The 13,609-nt window shown below is 43.6% G+C and overlaps 1 protein-coding gene across 18 annotated transcripts in view; it reads right to left on the bottom strand.

Annotated features, from left to right (window-relative positions):
- mical3a (microtubule associated monooxygenase, calponin and LIM domain containing 3a) overlaps positions 1 to 13,609 on the bottom strand; it is a 101,428-nt gene that overhangs the window by 28,275 nt on the left and 59,544 nt on the right. For 14 of the 18 annotated variants that reach the window (XM_065956533.1, XM_065956538.1, XM_065956536.1 and 11 more), the window contains 14 exons: positions 13,454 to 13,572; positions 13,285 to 13,347; positions 12,991 to 13,155; positions 10,806 to 10,907; positions 8,195 to 8,305; positions 7,663 to 7,725; positions 7,348 to 7,461; positions 7,111 to 7,215; positions 6,637 to 6,750; positions 4,970 to 5,083; positions 3,723 to 3,830; positions 3,010 to 3,196; positions 1,975 to 2,069; positions 1,700 to 1,793 (listed from right to left, as the gene is read on the bottom strand). In XM_065956533.1, the coding sequence (XP_065812605.1) occupies positions 1,700 to 1,793; positions 1,975 to 2,069; positions 3,010 to 3,196; positions 3,723 to 3,830; positions 4,970 to 5,083; positions 6,637 to 6,750; positions 7,111 to 7,215; positions 7,348 to 7,461; positions 7,663 to 7,725; positions 8,195 to 8,305; positions 10,806 to 10,907; positions 12,991 to 13,155; positions 13,285 to 13,347; positions 13,454 to 13,572 (1,554 nt within the window). The remainder of the gene's footprint in view (positions 1 to 1,699; positions 1,794 to 1,974; positions 2,070 to 3,009; positions 3,197 to 3,722; positions 3,831 to 4,969; positions 5,084 to 6,636; positions 6,751 to 7,110; positions 7,216 to 7,347; positions 7,462 to 7,662; positions 7,726 to 8,194; positions 8,306 to 10,805; positions 10,908 to 12,990; positions 13,156 to 13,284; positions 13,348 to 13,453; positions 13,573 to 13,609) is intronic. The other 4 variants (XM_065956548.1, XM_065956549.1, XM_065956550.1 and 1 more) reach the window with 2 other exon arrangements.

Raw genomic sequence — 13,609 nt, 5'->3', positions numbered from 1 at the left:
TGTGACTTCCTGTGCGTCTGCAGCCAGTTTCTAGTGGACATTCAATGAACTGCAGGATTTTACACTTCAGCATCATTTCTCAACACCGGAGGTCGTCCGCTTGAGCAACCTGTTGCCTTTTTTCTTCAGATTTTTATAGACTTACCACTAACTAACCTTTTATCGTTCTGTCACTGAAATCGCTCAAAGTTACAAAGTAATGATTCAAAAAAGATATAAAAATCTTATTTTAACTTTGACTTTTTGCAAGTCTTTAGTTCATATCTTTAGGTGTAAGATGGCAGTTTATTTCTGAACGTAATGATGTGAATATTTGACGACCATTGTTCCCTATAACCTATATATTAAGTAAGGAGAATATCTTATAATCTAATATCTTAAATCAAGCGTACCTCTGTTTACAACATTAACTTATTTATAAGGAGACACTGAAGTTCTAACAAAACTAAACATGCCACAAACGCAGCAGGCCTACACTTTACTGAGTTAAATACCTTACCTATTTTAAATACTGATATTATTCTTTTCTTTGCCCCGTTCTGTCACGTTTTTTATATCTGACTACAATATGCAAAGCAGTAGATGCAGAAAAGATGCTCTGTTCTGAGCAAACACAAGTGGTTCTTAGCAGCAGTCTGTCGAGGTGTGAGGGAGAGGGATGCAGGAAGACGGGGGAACCGAGGATGTCAGACAGAGGAGTGAAAATCACACGAGAACCAATCACAGGCACTGATTCAAGCGCTAGTCGAGCTCTCAGATTTAAGCTGCTCTGATAGGAGGGGGAAAGGTAAAGCTTACAAAAGCACTTATACAGGCACTTCATCACAGTAAGGTGGGTTTCAGTAAGGGGAGGGGGGGGGCTGAGGGTGCAAAACAGCTTACAGAGAGAAAGAAACACATCACAAAGCAGGCTCTAAAAGAAACACGTCACAGAGGAGGAGGAGCTTAAAGAGAGCAGTCACAGGCCACTAGAGGTTACAATCACTGAAGAGGAAAGCTTGGCTTTTCATTAAAAACACAGGCAGCAGCTGCACAGTTAGCTTAATATATATGACTTCATTGATAAATGCTAATTTTTTCACCAATATTGTTTGTCAAATAAAGCTGCAATCTCAAAACTATGATAGGAAGCTTTACAAGAGAGTAAATACTGCAGCCTGGAGAGCTGACCAGAAAGAACTCTGCTCAACTCTTTTTTTTAATCACAAAGCCAAGAAAATTAATTAAGTTTAAGATGCACCCTTCATTCTGCTGCCAGAGCAACCTGCGTCTGCCAATCACAGGTCATAAAGAGGCTGCTGACCGAAAGAGAAAGAATGCTGCATCTTCAGGAAAATCAATCAATCACCGAGACAAAGAATCACAAGATGTACATGAACACTCTGCAGGCTCAGTGAGTCAACACAATCAGCTATCTGTCCCACTCACATTAGTAAGCCAAGATTCAAAGGAGGTAAGGAAGGAGGGAAAAGAGGAGGGACTAGAGAGTCATGCTAGAGGAGGTTGAGCAGGACATTGATGGAGAAACAGCAGAAGAGGTAGATGCAGTAGGTGCACAGGAAGGGAGAGTCTAGGGGGTTGTGCGCCACCTGGTGGCAGGTCCAGGAGAGCGTGCGGCGGAGGGTGCGCAGCGGGACTCCAACGCCCTTGGCCAGACGGCTGGGAACAGCCGCCACAGCAAGAGAGGAAAGTGGGGTACCTGAAGGCTGGAGGTCGGCCGAGGGGGCTGCTGCTGCCATCGCCCTGCCGGGAGCATCTACGGTCGCTGTGGGAGATCTGGGTTCCTGGTGGTCCTGCAAAAGGAAGAAAGACAGGTTCTGAGCACCTTGCAGCAAAGTGCTCTTTGAAGGTCAGAGCACAAGAACATGAAAAGACCTTATTCCCATGTTAACTGCACTTTGAACATCAACTTCACGACTGAATTCTCATTCTTGACTTCCATCAGAATTTCATCTACTAAACCAGACCAGGTACCTTAGCAGTGATGGGAGCCGGCGAGGGAGCAGGCCTCTTCCTCTGAGCATAACCAGACAGACGGTAACAGTAGTGAGGTTTGCAGTAGAATTTCCCTGCAGGACAAAGAGACACACAGCACATGAGAAAATGAATGCAATGCATGAATACATCCAAATTATGGATAGAATTTGCAGCAAATGACACCTCAAGGAGTCCGTAGACTTTGTCTTTATCCCTAGAAGTAAACTGTGTGTTTGTCGTTTAGATTCATAAAAACGTCTCTTGTCTGTCTCGGCTCGGACCAGCGGTGGGTTTTAGTCCCACGGTTAACACTGAGAAACAGCTTCTCTGTCTCGATGAACAATCTGTCGCCTGTCCCTGAGCACAATGGACGAGTTCCAGAGACGAAAGATATGGGATCATGTGAATGAGCTCGCCTCTGGGGTCATTTAAATGGAAGTACTGTGAGGAAATGCGTAGTGAGAAGTGCTATGAGCTGGATGGTATCAGGTCACTTTGGCTGGGCGGGAGGGGCGGAGCTAGGGTGTGGCGTGCGTGGCCTGGGCCACAATTTAAATCTGATTGTCCACCCCAGGAGTCACCCCAAAATTCTAGACCAACTATTTAGGCTGTGTTGCAGCAGGCTGTTTATAACTTCCTTTGTATTTCATTGTGGCACATTTCCAATATATCCACGTTTTTGTTAGATTTATTTTGGGGCTTTTTTCGCTTTTATTTGACAGACAGAGGATAGAGTCGCAAATTGGGGAAAGAGAGGATTAGGGACTGACATGTGGGAAAGATGCCACAGGTCAGACTCAAACCCGGGTCCTCTGCTTGGAGCACTACAGCCTCCGTATATCCCTATGAATCCCTTTAGAGCTTTTACGAACTCTGTTATTGCACAGCTATTTCTGATTTTAAACTGAAAATGTGCTCTGGTGTTGTTCCAAAAAAAAAAATCAATTTAGCTGCCTCTGAAGTCTCGAAACTTTATTAAAGGATAGCAGACACAGAATAAAGAAAGAGCATCTATTTTAATGTAAGTCTCACCGTCCTCCACATCGAAGGCGTAGGAGGACAGTCGTAGCGTGGTGCCACAGTAGTCGCATTTGAAGCAGCTGCGATGGAAGAACTTCCCCTCCGCACTCAGCCGCTCCATCACGTACACACGCTTACGACAGAAGAAGCAAACGTCGCTGCCACCAAGGTTGACTGGGAACTCTTTTCTGAGGGAGCCCTGTGGAAGGATACAGGAGTGATGAGTTTTGGGAAACAGGAGAGGAGAGGAGAGGAAGAGGAGAGGAAGAGGAGAGGAGAGGAGAGGAGAGGAGAGGAGAGGAGAGGAGAGGAGAGGAGAGGAAGAGGAGAGGAAGAGGAGAGGAGAGGAGGGGAGAGGAGAGGAGAGGAAGAGGAGAGGAAGAGGAGAGGAGAGAAGGGGAAAAAAGCTCACACTCCAGGCCACTGTCTGGGTATTGGACTAACTAATAACCGATTAAAAAAACCACAACAGAGCAAATCAATGTTATTGATCAGTAGTCATTGACAACAACACATCACTATCCCAACGTTAGGTACTTGTTGAGAAAAAAAAACACACTTCTACAGCTAATGGGAGGTGGATAAAGGGTTAAACTGTGACAGAACAACTAGCACATCACTGTATCCACAACATGTCATTGTGTTGATGAAATGTGAGAAAACAGCGCCCTCTGGCTTCTGTCTGTGCAGCCACATGCCTTCTACCTCTGGGACAGCAGGCTTACCGAATCCCTCTTTTCAGGTAGGGGTTTAGGGTCTTCCTGAGACTGAAGCTGATTGGCTAACTGCTCAGCCAATGAGCTAACTCCACCTGTGTACATCCTCACATAGCGCTATCAACAGCATGAAGTGGGGTGAAAAGAAAAGGTGGACAGACGTTAGAAAGTGATGGATGAGGAAGAGAGAAAACATGAAAACAGTGTGAGGAGGGGTGTGTGAGGGGATCACTGAGCATACCAATACGAGCAGAGACACGAGAAGAGAAACAATAGTGTCTGACAGGATGTTTAGACGTCACATAGCAATGTTTTCATGCTTGGTCGATCGAGCGTTTCAGCTGTGCAGGCATTATATTATTATTATTGGAAAGGGTTCCACTGTGCAACGACTCACAACCGAAGAGCACGACTGGATTTCAGAGGAAGACATCAAATGTCTCGTCATTTTGGAAGATAACAGCTGCTAAGTGGAGCTGAGCTTCTGTAGCAGCAGCGTTCATGTTACACAATCGGCACGCACACACGCACGCACACACGCACGCACACACGCGCACACACACACACGCACACACGCACGCACGCGCTCTGTGTATTCAAATCAAACTCAGGAATCTGCTGGAAGAGATGATTCAAATTGTTTTTTGTGACATTTGTATTCAACAGGCTGTCAAGCATGACTTTGAATCCTGAATTAACCCCCAACAGGATTAGTGTTTTGGTCTTTAATATAAAGCTTTTTTAAAATCCTGTATATGAGAAGAATGGAGGTCACATGTTAAATGAGGCGACCCCTCACTCATGCAAACTGTTACAGTGGATGAGCTTGGAGCAGACTGCAGATCTTGCAGAGCTGCAGGCATGCTGAATTATGTAAGTTGTTACTACGACACAGTTGGAGCTGTGCTTGTCAACATAGGAGTTACACTAGATGAAGGTTTTTCTGCTGCCAGGCTGCTCTTCCAATCCAAATCAAACAACAGAGACTGCTTTGGGAAAATAACAGCTCGCCCAGATCAGAATATTTTGATGTGATCAGGTAAAGTCACAGTCAAGGACGACACATCCCTCAGCTGATGACTCATTACAAAACAAAAAACTCAAACATTTATGGGGTGCAAATTCAGTTTGTTAACATTTCACAACAATCAGACAACTTCAAAATCAAGACTCTGTGATGATTAGGTCATGTTTAGAAACAGTGCAGGTGTGTTAGCGTCACCACAGTCCATTCCTTTCAGGCGTGAAAGGTCTACCTGTCTGAAGGTGTCAGAGGAGGAGGAGGAGGTGGAGCGGGGAGAGTCAGGGGGAGACTGAGCTCGGGACAGGTGCCATTGTTCCATAAAAAAACGTGAGGGTTTTTTCTTAGGCTCCACAGGATGGAGGAAAAAGGAGACAAGTTAAATACTTATTGCACACTGTTTTCTATAAATCACACGACTACACTCTCTTCCTCTTTCCCTCCATGTTAAACACCAGCATGTAAGTTATATTGTACTACTCACTTTTCTTCATTAACCTTAGTTTATGTAACATGCATGTTCTTTATGTCTCTCCTAAAACTTAATTTTCATAACTCCAGTTCAAAGGTCAAAGGATCACCTTAACTCATATAAAAGAACGAGTCGTGTGTTTTCTGTTCGTTCATTTCTTCTGTTGTTCACATGAGCATGAGCTGCAGAAGATGATGGAGCAGTTAAAAGATAAACTTTTCTACTGCTGTGCAATAAACAGCACTTTCATCATTATCACAATATGAGCAATCACAATAAACTAAGTCTGTTAAATGATTATTTTAATTCAAATAGTTAATCTTGAGTAATTTCATTTTTGAAATTCCATTATTTTGCAATTCAAGTATTTTTTGTTATGCTTTTATTTTTAATTTTCGTACTGGTTTAAGGGTACTTAACTTCCTGTTTCTATATGACCCTACTTTAATTTCTCAAAAAAAATAAGTAACTTCCAGTAGAGTTCATTAACTTAACCACGGAAAAAGGAACTTTGTCTACTGTGTAGCCAGCTTTTAACAGCTTAAAGATTTAATCTCATAAATTTTAAACAGTTTAAATCTCTTTTCTCTGCTTTGTCTCTACAGTGTAGTTCAGCCACAGGTCTCGCTTGAACAGAGAGACTGTAATGTTTTATTTTTTACCTCTCATATTCAATTAAAGGTCACATATTATGTTTCTTTTCAACCAGTGTAAATAACTCTCAGAGCTCCTCAAAACATGTGTGTGAAGTTTCTTGTTGTAAATATTTGATCATGTCTATAAACCCCTCTATTTCAGCCCTGCTCAGAACAGGCTGTTTCTCTGTCTGTACCTTTAAATATGTAAATGTGCTGTGTCTGACCACGCCCCCTCTCTGGAAGGGCTTGGTGTCTCGGTCTTTCTCGCTCTATGCCCTATTGTTTACAGTGAGAAGACAGACTCAGAGGGCAGAACAAACATCTAGCTGTGGGAGTGTCACCCACCTGGGGGAGGGGTTACTGCCCTTTGTGATGTCATGAAGGGAAAATTTCCAAACGGCCTGTTTGAGCACACATTTTCTGAAAAGTGGAGCAGACAAAAGACAGAGAGGATGGACTTTTCTCATCATTGGGGGGTTTGTAGACAGACTAGAGACACATATTAGTGTCACATGAAGAAGAGTATTTTGCATAATATGTGACCTTTAATCGTGTTTATATTCACTTTTTCCTTCATTATAATTTCAAAGTTATTCCAGGTTCCAGTTGTCACTAGCTTCATGTAGCTAAATGTTGACACACTAAAATGTACCTCATATTACATATATGCGATACACAGATGACCAGTCTGTGTTCTCCTGGTCAAACAGAACAAAAGAGAAACCCTGCTGTAGCTGTGTGTTCCCTTTTTGAACATGTATAAATGAGAGAGACGGTCTTTCTGTGTTTCACCTGTGGTCCGGCTTTTTTGCCCTCCAGCTGAGAGGCAAGCTGCTCAGCCCTCTCCTGAATACTAAGCACATATAAGGGCATTTGATTGTCAGAGTGCAGAGGCCCTGCCGGCTCCTGCAGAGAAATGGATGATTCAATCACAGAAGAGATGTGCAAAGAGGGGAAAATGACGTCATGATCTGCTCCTTTCAAAAACAAAATGTCCTTCCCAGAAACGCTTGTGCTTGTGGTGGAGGACCTAGATGTTTTGTTAGCTATTATTTTCATAGTTCAGGCAGACAGCCTTTAAATTATGCAGATATGTACGTGTGGGTGAGTAAACTATGAACGCCCGCCCTTCAGTTAGAGACGCTTTCAACAGAAATATCTAGGAAACGACAGGCTTCACTTAAATCCACTCAGGATGAACAATCGATAGAGGTCATGACTATGTAGAACAGAGGGAGTCTCCGTCCACAGAGCACCAAACCTGACCTTTCTGGAGGAGTCAGGAGAGGAAAGTGGTGAGGCTGGACTCTCACTCATCCCACGGGATAACTTCCACTGCTCTAAAAAGAAACGGGTCGGCTTTTTCTTAGGCTCCAGGGAGAGAGGAGGAATCGTCGGAAAGGAGGAATTAGACACCAAGTAACCATAGATGTGCTCTTAACTTACAGTGTTGGCTCAAAGAATGTACCAAACAAAAACAAAAAAAACATGCAGGGTGTTCACCTTTGGCAGCCTGTCAGGTTTGCCCTTAAACTTAGAGATTAGGCGGTCAGCCCTCTCCTGTATGCCCGGTATGTGAACGGGTCCCGGGTCTGTCAGGTGAAGCGGAGTCCACCCCTGCTGAGGGAGCTCTAGTTGAGACTTGATGATGATTTTGGATGCAGTGAATACACAAAAGAATCCTTATTTGGCTTTTAAGACTCCCCGCTTACAGCTACTCCAACAGTCATTTTATTTAAAAAATAAATAACCAGAAACAACAGAGAGAAAGATTTGTGCACACATACACACACACACACACACATGCATTTACTCTACCCCGTGTTTCACAGGCATCTCGTAGTATTCAAGTTCCTCTTCCTCTGGACTTCTGCACAAATGCTTGAAGGCAGAAACACACACACACCGTATCAGCACTTTGTTTTTTTTTTTTGTTTTTTTCTGGATGCAAAACAGATTCTAACAAAAGGAGTTGTTGAAGCTCTTGTTTTAGAACAGCTTGTTTTGCCGATTCTCTGACAGCGCCTGACAATAAGTAAAAACTACCCAGCATCCCCCCCGAGACTGCATTTACTCACAAGCCTTCACATCTCGACGACACACCCTTCAGCATGAAAACAAGCCTCTCCTCTGATAATGACACACACTACCTACTCACAGAGAAGTAAACAGGACTGTTTCCTCTCCAGGAAGTTCATTGGGGAAATGCTGTGTTTTGTTTCTTTCAGCTACACTACTCACTACACGGGTCAATCTGACTTACAGCAAACAACAACAACAACAAAAAAGATGCTCTTGGAGAGACAAAAAAGAGGAAGACAAACAGACGACACAGCAGACTATGCGTCACCTCTGAGTGGAGACAGAGCGAGGAGGTGGAGGAGGAGGAAGGGAGCAGAATGGTTTTCTTTGGGCAGCTCCGAGAGCCCGAGCTGGACAGTTGGTCCGCACAGCTTCTGGCCTTGAGAGATGAAGGAACAGGAACATGAGATCCAGCAGAAGATGATGAAGGAGTGAAGGAGAAAATGATGAGCTGTTTCATGAAAGTCAACACGCTTCCTACTTGTTGTAGCTCACAGAAGCATGATTCATTTTGATTGGCTGAGGGCTGAAATCATTTGATCACAAGCTGAGTGGTTAATAGTATTAGTGTGTCAGAAACACAGACTGTGAATATTAGTGGACGCCTCTCCTGCTATTAAACTTTCTCTTATACTGTCATGAGCAAACTAATCAAAGTTTAGAAAAATCAGGCGGATCAAACGAGCGCTAACTTTAGCCTGCTAACACAACAATGCAGGACACAGGTTATTGCAGCTCAAGCAGAGGACAGTGTTGGACGCTACTTGCACTGAAGTCCTTCGTGCCAATGCGAGTGGAGGGGAGAGGAGAGCGGAGGCTTCAGTATGGAGGAGGTGTGGCCAAACAGCAGTTTGTTTTGGTTTCATGCTGGAGCTCAAGAGCGACATCTACTGGATCAAAAAGCTGTACGATCTTCCTTTAAAAATTCAGAACATTCCTTTACCTTATTTAACTTTATTAATGTAATACTTTTTCACTTTGAGGTTGTTCTAAAAAGTGACCCTGATAATAATTTTCCAAAAAAGGCCTCTACTGGTTTAAAAAGGTATTGCATTATTTATTTTCATTAAATGGATTTGTACCATCGGTATTTGTATGGATTTATACTCATAAACTGTAATAAACTGTATAGTTGCATCACACTGACTCTTATTGTATTTCCTAACCCACTGAGGAACCCTAACCGACAGGGAGTGTGCAGTTAAATTAAAAGTCATTAAACAGGAGAGTTTGAGGTTTTCATTAAAAGTGTTTTATCTACTGAAAATCCAAACAACAGACATCTTTCTCAGCATCAGCAGGAGTTATCTGGATCTGACACTTGAATGTGCTGATGTTGGTATTAACAGGAGAGAACAGAGAGGCAGGATGACAACCAGCTGCTTATGACTGATCTCCTAATGAGGCTGCAGACGGGGGTGCACTGGATCTATTTAATCAGGAAGCATCATACCTACAAGTTAAGTTGGTGCCTAACAAATGGCCAGTTGACTTCATCTACTTCTACTTTATCTACTCCGACAGTGAGTTCAGGAGGACAGCAGAGAAACGCTCTGAGGTCATGATTACAGGCACCAAGAAAGACGGGGAAGGTAGACATCATGGAAGGAAAAATCTCTGCTTCTGTTTACGTTTTTCTTGTTTTTAAAGGTTCCTTTAAAAAGATGCACGGACAACTTAAAAAAAGACGAGCAGCTGCAACCCTCTCCAGGTAATAATGTTGGCAAACTGCTCCATGCTACGCGCTACAATTCATTCTCGGCGCTGGTTTATACCCAGGTTGTAACACGTTAAGGCAGTATGGCAGTACACATTAACCTGAGCTACAGCCCCACCTAGTGGCAGGCGGCCACAATTGTTAAAAAAAAATATGAATAAGTTGTATAACCGACTTATTATTCTGTTGGCAACAAACGATTTATAATGTTTAATTGTGTAGCCGTGCACATTCCTAGTAGCTTTAGCTGGAACACTACAGCTACAAAAAGGTGCCTGTACAATATTTTTGTTTCTGTGTTATACATGACTCTTCCACATGAACATTTCATGTCTGAAACTTAAGGTGTCTACATTTTTTTTACTAAACTAAGACTAAGAAACTCTCCACCTGATGTGCTGTCATTGCTTTTTAGGGTGGATCTGTTACACTGCACACTAGGCTCCATGTTTTATTCGATATGTTTCTAACACATGGTTGTTGGAAAGGTTTTAGAGTCATGAATCATTTGAACTCCCCCGATGTTTTGGCTGATTGATTTGACTGCTCGCGGCACATGCAGTTCTTTTTTAAGATGTGGCCTGGCTCAGTGAAGCTACCTTCCCTCCCCATCTTTCTTCTAGATTTGAAGGCTAATCCATTTCCACCTGTAAGGGAGAGGGGGGCGGGGGGGGATCTGAACCTAACGGGATGTGGAAGGAGTTGTTGGACTACCAGGCCGGGGTGTTTAAGCGTACCTGCTCCCCTCTGTTTGGCAGGGTCTGACACTTGACCATTTCTTTGTAGCGGAGGCTCAGCTGCTCCTGCTGCTGTGTGCGTCTCTGAACCAGGTAGGGGAGAAGCAAGCGGGAGAAACCATGATGGTTGTGCAATCTTATGTGTCTCACACAAACAAACACACACACACACACACACACACACACACACACTCACTGCAAACACTGCACACACACTGTAAGCTGTTTGCCTGAGACGTTCAAATCACTCACAAAGTTGTTAACCACACAACAGCAGCTAATGACTTCTACAAAGAAGGTGATCTCAGACTAGTACACAAAGTTTCTTCCAGGACTATGACGAACTACGAGGTGGTCTGGTTAGATGGTTAGACTAGCTGTTAGTCTCTAAAGGGGGGTTGAGGTGGGCCGGTTCCTCTCTTTACCTTTCTCCAGGCGGGGACAGGTGCCAGGCGCACTGGCTCTTTCATGGGGGTTTGGGGCGGGGACGGGGGCAAAAGGCGGTCCAGATTAGGCAGAGAGTCCCCCTTTGTGGTCAGATGAATGACAGCGAGCAGAGGCCGGTAAAGAGGCCAGAGTGACCATGCAAGGCGTCATGCAAGAGTCCACGATGGGAGGGGGGAAAATGAGGAGGAAAAACAAGAGAGAAGGAAGTGAATGATGGACCGGGTCACGGTGGCTGGAAAGTATGTGTTCAGAAGTCATGAGGAAATGACAGATTCAGAAGATCATGCTGAGAGTTTAGAACAACACTGGAGGTGGAACTCAACAAATGTCAAGCAGAATGAACATCAATAAAAACATTGAAATAGAGGACACACATTAAGCTTCCCAAAGCGTCTTTAGCAAAGCAGCTGCTGCAGTATTTATCCTTCAAATTCACACAGACCTTCATTTTACTCTGCAGGTTTGTCATGATACAAGAAGTCTGACTTTCGATACAATGACGGTAAAAAAAATCAAACAATATTGATGCAAATACCATGGAAACAAAAAATGACCTCCTTGCACAAATAACTGGTTCATAAAGTTATGTTTGATTTCCGACCTGCACATTAGAAAGAGTCACTGAATATGAACTAACATTTGACACATTGCTAATTAGAGCCTGACCCAAATGGGATTCCTGGGGCTGATACCGATATTGGGCCGATTTATCTTTCTTAGATCTACAGTAGAGATAGAAATAGAGATATACACATTTGATCCCTCAAATGCAGTTATCAAACACTTGTGGAAAAGATTTATAACAAATTCAAGATGGTCACTCAGCTGGTAAGTAACTGAACATGTACATGCATCAACGCTTGACATTCTAGAGAGAGATGATGCTTGATGTAATCCATACAGCGCCCCCTGCTGGTGAAAGAGAACTGCTCGTGTAATACAATGATACTCAAATGAAATGCTATTTTTGACTGGTGAATAAATCAAGTAATAACTGCGCATATCTGAGATCAAATTAGCCGATACCAGTAGTCACTGGATAAGCTGATATCGGCCGAAATCTTAATTTAAAATAAAAAAAGATTTTCCTGAACTTAAAATAATGTACACTAATTCTGCTCTCTATCTGTGTTTTCTCATTTAGGACACTGAATCTGTGTCAGGGTTTAAAGCTTACAGTCAACAGTCCACAAACATTTAGGTACCAGGTGACATCGCTGTCTCAGTCCTGCGCTCTCTATCTGTTTGCAACAGACACTTGCGCTAACGTGGGCATTTTGGTGAGATGCTAAGGGGACTAAACGTTTTTCCCACCAGTGAATCAAAGGAGAGTGACTTCAGGAGCAATCAAACAAAATCCAGCATGATTGTGTGAAGGTGTTGATGTGTTTCTACGATCTTTAGATGGAAGCGCTGTGAAACAATCAGAAAATCACATCTTCTTTCTCTGTTTCTTCTTCTTTCACCACTTTGTTTGTAACTATTTGCGCTCACTCTCTCTACCTGATCACCCAACACTGTACTATCGCTCTCTCTTTCTCTCTCTCTCTCTCTTCTCGCTGCAGCTTTAGGTTGAAAATATGACTGTTTATCTGTTTCTTCTTTCATAACTTTGGTTCTCTTTGGTACTTACGAGATAAAAATAACAAAAATCCAGACAACCTTTGCTCACTTGTTTTTTACTAACTTGATAATCATCACTGATTTTAAGAATCAGTCCAAGCCGAATGAGCTCGTAGACGAAACCCAGTAAAAGAAACATTTTCTCAAACAGCAGAAGCTGGACAACAATACTGTCTAGTGTCCTGTAGCCCACTCCTCCCTCCCACTCTGCACCCAGCGAGCAAACCAAAGCTCTGTCAACCGATTCACCCCGAGCCTTCAGAGCTCAGTCAGCACTGTGAGGCTGCCTACGAGACCCAGAACAATACCCAGCCTGCCCATTATTAGCATTCTGGACCTGGGCTCATTAAAGCAGCGGCCTACGGCTTGGCAATCATGAGACTAGAGGCCGTGGCTTCTTCTGCACAGCATGAAATCCACATTATCATCAGGCTTTGAAAGGGAGGAAAAACACACCACATGAAAGAAAAGTACCAAAACTGCTCCATCAATTGAAGCTTTTTTCCCTTTCTCAAAGGAACCACATCCCTTCCTCCGTACCTGTCTCTTTAGTCCTGAAGGCTGCGGGGCGTTCTCCTCAAACTTGGCGAGCAGCTGAGTGGCCATGACCTTGACTTTGTTGTGGTTCCCCCCGGCGCAGGAGTCCATCTTTCTCTCCGACAGGACGGCTGACCTGTCTTCACGGCCGCTCCTGGATACCTCCTCCTGTGACAAAGAAGAAAAACAGTGGCATTTGTTAGCCTGCTGCTGTCTGGAGGGAGTGATTCGATTGACCGCTCGAACATTCATCTCCAGCTCAACATCGGAGACGCTTTGCTGTCAGAAACGACTCACCTCTTCAGTCTGGCTCGTTTTTCTTCTCTTCCCCAAACCGTCAACATCCTTCTCCTTTTTATCCTGTTGGTGACACATCACAAGTTATTTCTTTCTCCTGCTACAAGCATTAAATGTTAAGGCTCAAACAAGGGGGGGGGGGGTTTACAGACATTTCTGAGACTCTGACCTTGGGATTTCGTTTCCTGGAAATTGCTATGCTCTGACCAAGTTTGCTGAAGAAGGAGATGGGAGACTTGGTGCTGGATATCAGTGCTGCCTTCTCCTCTGGACTCAAGTTCTGGTTATCTGAGCAGAAGAAAAAAAAGAAGGATTAAGAGCATGA

Source organism: Labrus bergylta, chromosome 7, assembly GCF_963930695.1.
Source record: "Labrus bergylta chromosome 7, fLabBer1.1, whole genome shotgun sequence".
NCBI classification, from domain to species: Eukaryota; Metazoa; Chordata; class Actinopteri; order Labriformes; family Labridae; genus Labrus; species Labrus bergylta.
The sequence above is the reverse complement of the archived record's forward strand: the minus strand, read 5'-3'. Positions and strand labels throughout refer to the sequence as shown.